The 14,039-nt window shown below is 31.5% G+C and overlaps 3 protein-coding genes across 3 annotated transcripts; all 3 read left to right on the top strand.

The window, feature by feature from the left end:
- The first annotated feature begins 326 nt into the window (after positions 1-326).
- LOC125877787 (SKP1-like protein 1B) lies at positions 327-1,882 on the top strand. Its single transcript, XM_049559057.1, has 2 exons — positions 327-718; positions 1,521-1,882. The coding sequence occupies exons 1-2, from the start codon at positions 419-421 to the stop codon at positions 1,692-1,694; spliced, it is 474 nt and encodes a 157-aa protein (XP_049415014.1). The 5' UTR covers positions 327-418; the 3' UTR covers positions 1,695-1,882.
- Positions 1,883-2,386: 504 nt separating this feature from the next.
- LOC125846252 (SKP1-like protein 1B) lies at positions 2,387-4,257 on the top strand. The gene is made up of 2 exons (XM_049525633.1): positions 2,387-2,775; positions 3,896-4,257. The coding sequence occupies exons 1-2, from the start codon at positions 2,479-2,481 to the stop codon at positions 4,067-4,069; spliced, it is 471 nt and encodes a 156-aa protein (XP_049381590.1). The 5' UTR covers positions 2,387-2,478; the 3' UTR covers positions 4,070-4,257.
- Positions 4,258-11,367: 7,110 nt separating this feature from the next.
- LOC125846179 (aquaporin PIP2-7) lies at positions 11,368-12,774 on the top strand. The gene is made up of 4 exons (XM_049525595.1): positions 11,368-11,724; positions 11,824-12,119; positions 12,200-12,340; positions 12,459-12,774. Exons 1-4 carry the CDS (start codon positions 11,430-11,432, stop codon positions 12,576-12,578), a joined length of 852 nt encoding a protein of 283 aa, XP_049381552.1. The 5' UTR covers positions 11,368-11,429; the 3' UTR covers positions 12,579-12,774.
- Positions 12,775-14,039: the final 1,265 nt, after the last annotated feature.

Raw genomic sequence — 14,039 nt, 5'->3', positions numbered from 1 at the left:
TACCCTTTCGACTCCGGACTCAAGAAAATCTGCTAACAAGAGAAGAAAACTTACCATTTTTACTATAACTTTTGAGAAAAGAATTCAAATTTGGATGTAATTATTTTGAAACCAAAAGAAAGAAAATTCTTAATTATTTTTAAATAAAATAATAAAATGTTTTCATTGTAATTAAAAAAAAAAATTAGGTCGGTGGAGCCGAAAAGGTAAAACTTTTAAACCTAATAGGAGGGTGGTAAAATTAATGGAATTACCACAGTAAAATCAAAACGGGTAGTTACAATAAAACGCCTATATATATAGTCTCCCTCCCCTAATAGATTCTCACTTTTTCTTACTCACAAAGAAACAAAAACTCAACCGTTTTCTCTCTCGTTTATCAGTTCTTGTGTTTGCTTTCTTCCTCGATTGACCGACTATGTCTTCTCCAAAGAAGATCTCGTTGAGGAGTTCCGATGGCGAGGTTTTCGAGGTGGAGGAGGCGGTTGCTTTGGAATCGCAGACCATCAAGTTTTTGATCGAGGACGATTGCGCCGGCTCAGATATCCCTATTTCTAACGTCACAAGCAATATCTTGGCAAAGGTACTTGAGTACCTTAAGATCCATGTGGAAGCCTCGTCTAAGACAGATGACAAGGCCGCCGCTGACAATGATTTGAAGGTCTTTGATGCTGAATTTGTTAAAGTTGATCAGAAAACTCTCTTTGACCTCATTCTGGTATGGTTTGATTTTTACTCTTGGAATTGTGTTGATTTTTTATGGTTTTGTTGTACTGATTTTGACTGATTACTGGTTTGTTTGTCTCATCTGTAGTTATATGCCCTGTTTTACGACGATTTCTGCTTCTGTTGCTTTTATTGTTTGTATAATTTTTTATGCTTGTTGTTAATTTGCCTGATTTTCTGCCTCATCCGTAGTGTTGCACCTCTATGTGATGTTTTTCTTTCATTGTTTTTGTTAAAATAAATAAATCCTTAAATGTGGACTAATGTAGATTCGGGAATTCTGGCTGATCATTGTATATGCTTTACACTTTTGATTGTACAGTCCCCAATTCATATTTAATATTTGCCTCCACTGTCACTGATACTATTCTATACTAGTAACCTATACCCTCCCCAGTTCTCACTTTGTATGTTCTTGTTGTAGTAGCAGAAGTTACCAAAAAATAAATAAAATCTTTTAATGTAGACTTTGTTCCTATTGTTGATTTTGTAGTTTAGGGAAATCTGTATAATTATTAGGAACTGAATTTGAAAATTGATCTTTCAACAACTACAGTTTAATATTTGCTTTCCCGTCATTGTAATTAATAGAACATCTGATGAATAGAAGTAACCTCCCTCCCCACTGGGTGTGTTGTTGTTCTTGTAGTGTTTTCAAAAACAATGAGAGAGTACTGCAGATGAACTGATATATATAGTTGGTCACTTTAACCCATGCTTTGTAAAGATATATTGGTGATTTGCTTTAGATTATAATAATAATAATAATGCATACTGTTTTTGTGACATTTCAGGCTGCCAACTATCTGAACATCAAGGGTTTGCTTGATCTTACCTGTCAGGCTGTGGCAGACATGATAAAAGGGAAGACCCCAGAGGAGATTCGCAAAACTTTCAATATCAAGAACGACTTCACTCCAGAGGAAGAGGAGGAGGTTAGGAGGGAGAATGCTTGGGCATTTGAATGAATTGCTGCCAATGTTTTCATATACTGGTGCTGGAGTTGGAATATTATGTAGTAGTAGATTTCTATCAACAATCGTTATGTTTGTAGTAATTATGTTTTGCTTTTAAAACCTTTTGATAGATATTGTTCTTGTTCATGACTTTTGCATTGCAACTTTAAGTCGTTGTTGTTCAATGACTAAGACAATTTTAATCTCTTTTTCCTGTGCTTATTAATTATGCAATTTTTTTCTCTTGTCAAATTATATCTTAAGATTTTACTGAGACTCAGGATGCCTAATGCCTGTTATTTCTGTCGTAAAATTATATGAGGTCATACGGACCTTATAACTTGGAAAGAGTGAAATAACAAAACAAAAAAAATAATATTACTTGACTAATTCACATTAAGTAGTCAATTTACGCTTTGGCAGCCAGGGATCCTGACTAGTTTCACATGAAGCATGAATTAGGCTGGAGATGATGTCGAGAAAAAATTAGCATTTTTACTTTTGAGAAAAGAATTCAAACTGGGATGTAATTATTTTGAAACCAAAAGAAAGGAAATATTTCTTTACTTTTAACATGTTTTCATTATAATTAAAATAAAATAAAAAATCGAATCGGTGATGCAGACCTTTTTAAATTTAAACCCTAATAGGAGAGTGGTTAAAATTTGCAATAAAACGCCTATATATAGTCATCCTCTTTTTTTAGATTACTCAATTAAAAAGAAAACCCAACCGTTTTCTCTCTCGTCATCAGTTCTAGGGTTTCCTATCTTCCTCGATTTATCATCGACCGACTATGTCTTCTCCAACGAAGATCTTGTTGAAGAGTTCCGATGGCGAGGTTTTCGAGGTGGATGAGGCGGTTGCTTTGGAATCGCAAACTATCAAGCACTTGATTGAGGACGATTGCGCCGGCTCTAACATCCCTCTCCCTAATGTTACAAGCAAGATCTTGGCAAAGGTGATTGAGTACTCTAAGCGCCATGTCGAAGCCTCGTCTAAGACAGAGGACAAGGCTACTGAGGATGAGTTGAAGGTCTTTGATGCTGAATTTGTTAAAGTTGATCAGGGAACTCTTTTTGATCTGATTCTGGTATGGTTTGATTTTTACTGCTTTCGTTGGAATTGTGTTGATTTTTTATGGATTTGCTGTACTGATTTTGATCTGAATTTATTTGTTTGATTTTATGTTTTAGGGTTCATATGTTGTTGTACTGTTATAATGGTCTGTTTTACGATTTCTGTTTCTGATGCTTTTATTGTATGTGTATTCGGTTTAATTTTTATGCTTGTGGTTAATTTGCCTGATTTTCTGTTTTTAGGGTTCATCCGTAGTTGTACCTTTATGGGACGTTTTCTTTCTCTGTTGCTTTAATTGTTTGTGTATTCAGTTGAATTATTATGTCTTCGTTGTACTTATTTGATTGATTGGTAGTTTTGTTTGCCTGATTGTTTAAAGTATAGGCTGATAACATGCTTATAATTTCCTTTAATGTAGACTTTGTTCCTATTGTTGTTTCTGTAGTTTTGGGAATTCTGGCTGATCATTGTATATATGTTTAACACTCATATTGTAAAGTCTCAAAGTCTATGACCTAATTCATATTTAATATTTGCTTCCACTGTCACTAATAACATGCTAATAGAAGTAACCTCTACCCTCCCAGTTCCCACTTTGTGTGCTCTTGTCGTTGTAGTAGAACTAACTTCAATTTTAGGCATTTTACAAGTATAGGGTGATAACATGCTTATAATTTCTTTTGATGCAAGCTTTGTTCTTATTGTTGATTCTGTAGTTTTGGGAATTCTGAACCCCTTTAAGTGGCTGATCATTGTATTCTGTTGAGTCCCAAAGTGTATGACACAATTCATTTTCCTCACTAATTATTATTATTCGGAAGCCTAATTTTGTAATGATCTTTCAATAATAACTAGTTTAACATTTTCTTCCACCGTCACTGATATTAAACATGCTAATAATAGAAGTAATTTCTACCCTCCCCAGTTTGCACTTTGTGGGACCACACTGTGAGTGTTGTTGTTGTGGTAGTAGAAGTACCATCTAAAACAATGAGAGAGTACTACAGATAAACTGTGGAGCCCTGATAAATATAGTTGGTTGCTTTAACCCATTGTTTATATGCTTTGGTTCTTCACTTTGTAATGGTGATTTGCTCTAGATTCTAATGCATACTGTTCTTGTGACTTCTCAGGCGGCTAACTACCTGAACATCAAGAGTCTGCTTGATCTGACCTGTCAGACGGTGGCAGACATGATCAAAGGAAAGACCCCAGAGGAGATTCGCAAGACCTTCAACATCAAGAACGACTTCACTCCAGAGGAAGAGGAGGAGGTTAGGAGGGAGAATGCATGGGCATTCGAATGAAGCCGTCAATGTTTTCATATTCTGGTGATGGAGTTGGAATATATAGTAGTAGATTTCTATCAACAATGATTATGTTAGTAGTAGTAAATAAGTTGTTAATGTTTGCTTTTGGAACCTTTAGATATTGTTCTTCCTAACTTTTGCAGTAAAACTTTGTTCTTCAATGAAGACCCTGATGTTTCTCCGTAGTGTTATTGCTTTAAGTGGTGCTTTGGCTAGTGGGCTTTTGAGGCCTCTGCTTCTCAAGTAATGAACTTCCATGGGCAGAAAAAGTTGTTTGGTATAATTAGAGAGCTGTTTTGCTTGTTTTTAGGATGCTGTTGCTCCAGTATGATTCTGTAACCTGAAAGAAGTAATATTGGACAATAACAGCCAAATGGGAGAAGCTGTTTGAACTGCAACTAGATTGAACAACACTAGAGAAACGCAAAAAAGATTGAACTCCAGTTAAATTGGAGTGTCAATGCACGAAGGAAGGATTTTAAAACTTGCCCGCATTATTGGACTCCAATATCCTTTAAAACGGAGTACCTTATTTGCTTCAGTTAGTTTCCTCCTAGTTCCTGAGCGTTGTCTATATAGAAGAGGGAAAAACAAGTAATGTTCAGTATCACTGTTAAATGTAACAACTGGTCTCATTTCCACTTGTTGTTTTATGATATTATTATTCAAATTTTGAAATGGAATAGGTTGGTTGGATAGAAAGCACTCCCTGTGATCTCCACCAGCGTACGTCCAGGACTGTAGCCACAATGCCAGAAAATATTACCCAAAGCTCTTATCACCATGACGACAAGACAAGGGACACAAATTGTTCATAAGTTAACTCTTATAGTTTCTTCTAATTTGGAATCCCTTCAAGTTTGTCATATCTGATGCCTGGATAATTAGCTCCCATGTCTTTTGATAATAAAGATTAGAGAAAAAAACTCGTAAAATCCTTTGTTTTGTAGATGATAAACATATTATGAGAAGAAGAAAAAATTTTTCACCGCTCAAGTCTTCTTACATGTCACAATTATATATCAAACTATACATAATCCTTTTTTATTTTTGTGGAATATCATATCTTTCATCAAAAACCTCATTTTGATAAAAGTGCATATCGTGGAGGTGTACACTTTTGGGCTTAATCAATCACAAAAGTTAGCTCATCAGAGGATGATTGTGTAGAGTATAGACAATAAACATATCATGGTCTTTACTTCTGACCAATACTCCCCTTTTGCTTTAGAAAGCAGAAAAAGGCTATTTTGCCTTTCGAGCTTTCTTATTCGATTGAGCATAGAGGCCTCCATACTTTCATTTCTTCTTATGAAAAAAGGTTCCCCCTTTCTTGCCCAACTATTTCGGGTAGAGGAAAATGGGGCCCCTGCGATGGGGCTTCAGGTAGGGCATCGGGAACCTGCGGGTTCGCCCCTTGTCTCCCGCTCAAAGTTTCTTGTAAACCTGTCACGGCACTTTTCATTCTTCATTCGAAACTAACAAGTGTCGGGTCGGGGATTTCTGCCTTGTTATCAAAAAGGGAGTTGGGTAAAGCAAACTCTCTCCTTGGAGGAGCACGAGTTTAGTCAAGTAGAACTGGGTTGCGCTGCTTGATGCTCCGATCGAAAACAAATTAGTGGGGCCATGCCGGTACGACTGAATATGCGGAGAAGAAGAAGGATCTTTTCCATAGCTCAAGTCTTATTACATGTGGCAATTATATAAGTATCAAACTATATATAATAATCAATTGCTCTATTTAATTGCAGTTTTTTTTTTTGGAATATCATATCTTTTATGAAAAAATATGTATGAACCTCATTTTGATAAAAGTGCATATGGTGGAGGTGTACAATATATGTTGTTTTTTTGCCAAAAAGATTTGGTTGAGGCAGAGAGATATGTTTGTTTTCATTGTCACCATCTTTTCCTTATTATGGGCAAGTGGGCAACAACATGAACTTGTCTTTTCAAGAATCAAAATGCCACAATATATATCCACATACATAAGACAATATAATTCAACAAACTATAGTGTATATATAAAAAATTGTGGTTCGATTCTTACATTGAAGACAAAATTTTGAACATGTTAGCTATGTTCCTTGTTTAGACAAGTATAAATTTTAGGAATCACATAATTTTAATACGAAATTACAATATATCCCTATTTAGTTTGTAATTACATTAATCCCTGAAAAAGTAAAACAAACCGGATACATAATATGTAGCTCAGATACATTATAAAATAATTTAGAATTAGGAGAGAAATAAGAGATTTTAGAAATAGAAGGAAATATTAGAAATAAGGGAAACATTAGACGTGTATTTCAGTAATTTTTCCTAAATCTAATCCCAAATTTTATACCGAAATAATTGGGGGTCCTAATAAATTTATGGTATTTGCAAAAAGTAGTCCTAACGGAACGAAATAGATTCAACCGTTGCGTATTAAATTTTCAACTTTCTCATCAACTGCCCAAAGGAACTCTCTGGAAACACCAACGGCTTTTTCCAAATTTATACGTGTCAACTTCTCACTGGTTCTGGTTGCCCTTTTATCTTGTTCGACTAGCAACATAAAACTCCAACTATTACACAAAAGGGGAATAAACTTATCCGCACCTAGGTATACACCAAATTAATGCAATTTTCATTATTCTGTGATTTAATGAAGTAAAATCTGTGATAATTAATTAAGGTTTAGTAGAATGAAGGCATGAAGTATAAATTTAAATACATAACATGCATATATTGAATTGGTATATACATCAGGTGCGGATAAGTTTTTTTCCCTTTTGTGTAATAGTTGGAGTTTTTTTAAAAAAAAATTAGTTCAGTATGTAAATAAAAAGATATTTGTATATTTACTAGATAAATACTTTGAGAGGTCAAGTGTGGACAGGAGTTAGATGGTGGAGGCAGGTGGGGATGGGGTTTTGCGACGGTGGGTAAACAGAAGACACAATCAATATGGAATATCGTTATTTGAGAAACATATTTTCTTTAATTTCACTAAAATATCATTTTTCTTAAAAATATATATATTTTTAAATTTTTTTGACCAACTAAATTTGTGAAATCGAAAAATATTTTCTCCACCATATCGAATACACCCTAAAAGAGTCAATTTTTCTGATGGTTTGTCTTGTCTATCTGGTGGTTTCCAAGAAAAAAGTAGTCCTCCACTAGTTGCAATCAATACAATAAGGACTAATTTTATTTTTTCCTTGTAACGTCAAAATGATGTTTGTTCTAAAGAAGAATCTGCCAACTTCATAGAGTATAACACAATAAATAAAGTATAAATTATAGGAATCACATATTATAAGTAATAAATAACATCATATTCCTTCTAGTTTTTTATTTACCAAAAATCCCTTAAAAATGATGTTTGCGGGATACATAGAGTTGTGCACGGGATATATTAAGTTTGATACATTTCACATAGCGGGATACATAGCATTGTGTACGGGATACATGTGGGATACATAGGTAAATAAGGAATTTTTGAAAATTTTGAAATAAGTAGGGATAAATGAATATTAAGGTAAGTAAAGGAGTGTAGTTAAGTAATTTGTCCATAAATAAATAATTAAACCGTAAAATTGACTTCCCATATCATTTTACTTATATATATTTTTATAAATTAGTGATTTTAACAGGAGTTTTATGTAAGTTCACTGATTATTTTCCAACTTTGTTTTGAAATATTGCCTCTTTTAAAATGTTATGTGTGAAATTCTATGATAACATCCTGAAATTTGAAACTTAGTGATAATAATAATAATAATCCCTAAAGACTTTTTAAAAAGGTGGTCGTGTCAAATTATAAATTTATTATAGAGAGGGAATATAAGTTTTTAAGTGGAATAAAGATGGAAAGAATTAGTTGTGGGGTTGAAGTAGGCAAATAAGTGATAGCTGTGTAGCACATGATTCTATCGATTTGTCCATTCGAAGATAGGGTTGGAATTATATTTGAATTCGCGCGTTGCAAAACTCAATTTTAGGGGTGATACTTTCAATAAAAATAGAAGAATCTTAATTATTCCTTCACAACACAACTTATGGGGTGGTTTATCCTTTTAGTAGTCTTTTGACATGATTTGAATGCATTTTTCAAATATTTCTAAGGGGTCATTTGGTCATAGATAAAACTAATTCAAGATTATAGTTATGATATTATAATCCTTAGACTAATTTATATTACTCGAGATGGAATAAAATAATATGTGCCAAGTTGGATGACATGCGGTGGGATATCAGCATTAGAGAAATGTTGTATTTTTCTGGCTTAATCCTAATAAAGAATTAGTACCCTGCTAAGTTGACCACATTAATTAATTACTAATTAAACCAAAATTCAACTTTACCCACGCAAAAAAAAAAGGAAAGAAAAAGACAGTTTTATTTTTGTCTTTCAACATATAAACTAATATATTACTAACCAAGATTTTCGTATAATAATCATTTAAACACAGTTATACAGATAAGTACAGCAATGAATTGTATCACTAATGATTGATCAAAGTACAAAACCACATAAACAAAATAATAGAATAAATGTTTTGATTATGAGTTAAGACAATAAATATTATTCCTAGTGAGGGGGTGCTACAATATTAAATTAGGAAGTTAGACATAAGTACGAGAACATGCATCCCCTACCACCTCAATTCAATTTATGAAAAAGATACTAAGTATATCGTAATTTATTGTGTTATACCAAGTTATTAATAACAAATTATTTATGCTAATTATTACAGATTATTTAAAAAATATTGTAGATTGTTAGTTTACAAAATTTAGTCTTTTAACTTTTATTGTTAAGTTAATCACGTTGACAACAATAACAACATATCAATGTGATCCTACAAATGAAATCTGAGAAGGGCAAGGAGTGTACACAAACTTTATTCATGCCTTGTGAGAAGTAGAAATGTTTTTGATGAATCATCGCCTCAAGAAAAACGTAAGCTAGTCATGTTGACATTTACTATTACTAAAATACAGTACAATAAGTAGTTAGTTTCATGATAATACATTGTATAGTTTTATGATCTATGTTGATACTCATTAAAAGAGGTATATTTCCCATTAATTTCATTATCTTGGACTAAGGAGTTTATCTTTTTATCTTTGGGATTCAAAGGTAAGTTAAGAGCTAAAATAAGTAGAAACAAATTTAGCCTTAGTAACTCAATCTCACACTTAGATTCTAAGCATGAAATCTTCTTCAAGTACAAAAATTTGTAAAAATTCTTTGATAGTACTCAAATATTCCTTTTACTTCAAGTGAATTTGCCAAGTGGGTTTGGGAGTTCCTTTCATTAGGGGTAGGTAAAACAATATCAATACATACTTTTATTTCTAAACTATTTATAAGTTTACTTATTTATAGAAAATAAAAAATATGAACTTACTTATTCTTGCCTTAAGAGACTACTAAAATTGATACGACATATATATTAATCCTCCCTTCTCATATATATCACTTTAGACAAACTCTTCTCCTTTAAAAATTAGAATATATCTTGTAGATCATTATCTTTCTATCAAATATAAATAAACTAGTTCGGTTAAATAATCAAGACTAGTGAAGATGATAAAACATATTAAAACTTATACAATTTAAATGATCAGAAAAAATATAACGGTAATCCAACTTATATATTGTAATCCAGTTTGTATTGTTATCAACATTTATTATCTTGCTTCAATTTTTTCCCAAAAAAAGAAGAGAGGAAGTTGAAGAAAAAGACGTATAACGGCTAGAATAGTAAGGGCAAAAAGAAAGCTCAACCCCACAACAACAACGCAAATACAGCCCAAACAGATAATCAACCTTCACATGGTCGAGCTGGTTCTGGTCCCATCAAAACACAATTATCATAAGAAAAAAAATTGTGTTTTTGGTCCTTGAATTGTTGACAAATCACAAATGATAATTTTCGTTTGGTAGAGTGTATTAGCATAAACCATGCATGCATTTATTACTAATTCCTTGTTTGATACTTGCTATGTATAATTAATGCACACTATGTTGTGTATTGATGAGTGTATTATAAATTTTTAGGTATTGATAATGCAAATAGATTTAATACATCTATTAACATAGTTAAAGACCCAATTACACCTCAAAAATATTTTTTTACATTGGAGGATAGTTTTGTAAATAAATATTTTTATACAATGCATACTTATTTTAATATATATACCAAATCAAACAATGAATGAAAAACTATGCATAACTAATACATTCTATTAAGCATTATTTTTATACACTCTACCAAACAACGCCTTAATAACAATTATCTGGTTCCACACAAGTTAGAATAACTATTTATAATTATAAATTGGTCGATTTATATATCCTACTTTTCTTTTGTCTGCTTTTAGAAAATGTTAATTTCTATATTTAACAAACAACTTGATATACTTATGATCATAAAAAATTAAATTGTACATTACACAACATATTTTCCTTGGTACTGCAAGATTTATAAGTCTCATATTTTTTAAATTATAAAATTTCACGCTCGGTCAATTTATTATTAATACACATAAAATGAATGGAATGGAATAATTAATCCAAAATTAATATATATCACAAAATCAAAATTAGAATATATGAGCAACTATCAGACGTTGTTCATTCTTTAATTTCACGCCTTTTAATAGTGAAAGGATATTGGTAGGGAGGATATATCATACGTGAATCTTAATTGTGAAAATTATATGAAATAATAAATTATTAATTCAAATTAAATGTTATAGTCATAGTTTATTTTATTTGTAATTCACACTAAACGTCTCATTTTTTTGTCATCTGATTCGGTATACAATTAATCATTTTATACATTTCAGTATAAAATGCGTTTGTGTTTGTATAAAGCGAGAGAAAAATGTATATACAAATACATATATTTTCGTCCTATAACTTATAATTATACAAATATAGATCTTATTATACAAATTACAATGTATAAATTCCTGAACAATTTGTATAAAATTGGATGTTTGTAGCGAATAATACAATCAAAAGCTCCATAGCAAACATAAAATTTGTTATGGAGCGTAATTATACAAACTATAGTTATAATATACAAATATGATTTTGATGTTTGTTATATGTGAAAGTTGTTCATCTTAAATAATCGGGCTCCAATTCAATATCAAACTTTAGATGAGAAAAGAAAAAAATAAATTAGAAATGTATTTTTCTTTCAAATTCAAAATTCTATTCCAATAGTATCCTTACCTTATCCATAAAACCCCTCTCCTCTGTCAATAAAAAGCTCACAAAAACCATCACCTTTTCTCACAACAACAGACCCATATTCTTTCCTCTGATAAAAAATCAGAAGCAAAAATGTCAAAAGAAGTGATTGAAGAAGGACAAGTTCAACAGCACGGCAAAGACTATGTGGATCCACCACCTGCACCGTTGCTCGATTTTGCTGAACTCAAACTGTGGTCTTTCCACAGAGCTCTAATTGCTGAGTTCATTGCTACTCTGCTTTTCCTCTACGTCACCGTCGCCACTGTCATCGGACACAAGAAGTTGAACGCTCTTGATAAATGTGACGGAGTTGGTATTCTCGGTATCGCTTGGGCTTTTGGAGGCATGATTTTTGTACTTGTCTACTGCACTGCTGGTATCTCTGGTGAGCACATACATACTAGACGGATCTAGAATTTTGAGTTAGTTATGTGAAATTGAACAAAAATGTCATTACTAAATAAAACTCTTTTGTGTGTTGTAGGTGGACATATTAACCCAGCAGTGACATTTGGGTTGTTTTTAGCAAGGAAAGTGTCATTAGTAAGGGCAGTGGGATATATAATTGCACAATGTTTAGGTGCAATTTGTGGAGTTGGTTTTGTCAAGGCATTCATGAAGCACCCATACAACGCACTGGGTGGTGGTGCTAATTTTGTGCAATCTGGTTACAGTAATGGCACTGCTTTGGGTGCCGAAATTATTGGTACTTTTGTCCTTGTTTACACTGTTTTCTCTGCTACTGACCCTAAGAGAAGCGCCCGGGATTCCCATATCCCTGTAAGTACCTTTCTTATTCAAATTCGCACCTATATATATATATATGAATCAGAATTTTTGATATGGTTGGATGTTTAAAGGTGTTAGCTCCATTACCAATTGGGTTTGCTGTATTCATGGTTCATTTGGCTACAATTCCTATTACTGGAACTGGTATCAACCCTGCTAGGAGCTTTGGAGCTGCTGTTATTGCCGACAATAAAAATGTCTGGGATGATCAGGTAAGTGATGACTAGTTGGTAGATTTATGTATATGTGATGCCTATTTTCAATTTAATGGTGAACGAACGACTATTTAGGTTAATTCTTCTTTCGTATGTATGTTGATAAAATGTGCAGTGGATCTTTTGGGTTGGACCATTTGTGGGAGCATTGTTAGCAGCAGCATATCACCAATACATTTTGAGAGCTGCAGCTATTAAGGCCTTGGGTTCTTTCCGCAGCAACGCCACCAATTAAACCAACAACTAGAACAAGAATGTAACTCAATTTGATCTTTTGTTTATTTAATTTTAATTCAATGTGTGTAAAAAAGATCGAGGAATGTAACTCTTTAATTATGTATTGCTTATGCTAGTGTTTAATCTTAGCCTTGGATCTGTATTTATTTGTATCATCCTTATTAGTATTGGTGATGGTGATATTTTTCATTTCACTTGGATTCCTCCCTCTCTATTTTTACATTATGATACTGTTCAAAATAAATTTAAAATTAGTACTAGTAGTTGTTGTTTACGTTATGTTGAGACAACCCACTTCTATTTTTCTCTATATTTGGAGAGTAAAATAGAGAATAGGCACTCCAAATCACCCTCTATTCTTCAAATTTAGAGATGGAGAACTACTATTCATACTCTTTCATTATTTTATTATTATTTCTATTTACTTTCTAATTAACATATTATTTATTTTATATATAATTTCATTAATTAAATATCTAATATTCATAAATCTTTTTTAAATGTAATATAATATTTTTAAAAATATTATTTAATATATACTATTTTAATTTCAAATTAATAGTAATTTTTTTTCTAATTTTCGTAATTATAAAGAATACACAAAATTAAAATGGCAAGATGAAAAAAATTAATTTAAAAATACTATACATGACATGATAATTTAAATACAAGATAACTACATAACATAATAATTTAAATACAAGATAACAATACAATATAAATACATAACATAATAATTTAAATACAAGATAAAATACAATACATAATTGATCACAACAATAATTTAAAAATGTAATCTTCATATTCACCATTAGATGGATTTCATCTTATTATAAACGATTGGATGAGATTCTCATCAGTACATTTAATATTTTTTAGACAAAACACTACTTATTATATAATGAACACCATTTACCCTTGAAGTCTGCACATTCATTTCATTTCTAATAAGGGAAAAGGGCATGATATACCCCTCAACTTTGTCATTTGGAGTTGATATGCTCCTCATTATGAAAGTGGCTCATATATACCCTTACTGTTATACAAACGGCTCAAATATACCCCTACCGTTACAAAATGAGCTCACATATACCCTTCATTTAACGGAAGTGAAAAAATTAGTTTTAAATTTATATGTTATACTTTTAATTTTCTTAAAAATTATTTAGGGGTATATATGATTCTTCTAGCAAAGTTAAAGGTATATTTTAATCTTTTTCATACATAAATTATTTTTTTACTTCTTTGATTATAATTATTTGAGTTTCTTATTCTTATTTTATTTTTTTCTTTCATTCCTTTCGTTAGGGTAAAGAAAAAATTTAAAACTATTTTTTTGTGGCTATATTATAATTTAAAACTATATTTTGGTCTATATTGTAATTTAATTTTTGTATTTGAAGAAAAAAATTTGGTAATCTATAATAAGTTTTACAAGAATAATAGTGAAACATAAATA

The sequence above is a fragment of the Solanum stenotomum genome, chromosome 1 (genome assembly GCF_019186545.1).
Source record: "Solanum stenotomum isolate F172 chromosome 1, ASM1918654v1, whole genome shotgun sequence".
In the NCBI taxonomy this organism is placed as follows: domain Eukaryota; kingdom Viridiplantae; phylum Streptophyta; class Magnoliopsida; order Solanales; family Solanaceae; genus Solanum; species Solanum stenotomum.
The sequence above is the reverse complement of the archived record's forward strand: the minus strand, read 5'-3'. Positions and strand labels throughout refer to the sequence as shown.

What these genes read in the sequence shown, in the direction of transcription:
- LOC125877787 (XM_049559057.1), top strand. Translation starts at nt 419, where the DNA reads ATGTCTTCTCCAAAGAAGATCTCGTTGAGGAGTTCCGATGGCGAGGTT. An exon ending in CTCTCTTTGACCTCATTCTG is followed by an intron (nt 719 to 1,520) that starts GTATGGTTTGAT and finishes GTGACATTTCAG; the next exon opens with GCTGCCAACTATCTGAACAT.
- LOC125846252 (XM_049525633.1), top strand. Translation starts at nt 2,479, where the DNA reads ATGTCTTCTCCAACGAAGATCTTGTTGAAGAGTTCCGATGGCGAGGTT. An exon ending in CTCTTTTTGATCTGATTCTG is followed by an intron (nt 2,776 to 3,895) that starts GTATGGTTTGAT and finishes GTGACTTCTCAG; the next exon opens with GCGGCTAACTACCTGAACAT.
- LOC125846179 (XM_049525595.1), top strand. Translation starts at nt 11,430, where the DNA reads ATGTCAAAAGAAGTGATTGAAGAAGGACAAGTTCAACAGCACGGCAAA. An exon ending in CCCGGGATTCCCATATCCCT is followed by an intron (nt 12,120 to 12,199) that starts GTAAGTACCTTT and finishes GGATGTTTAAAG; the next exon opens with GTGTTAGCTCCATTACCAAT. An exon ending in AAAATGTCTGGGATGATCAG is followed by an intron (nt 12,341 to 12,458) that starts GTAAGTGATGAC and finishes TAAAATGTGCAG; the next exon opens with TGGATCTTTTGGGTTGGACC.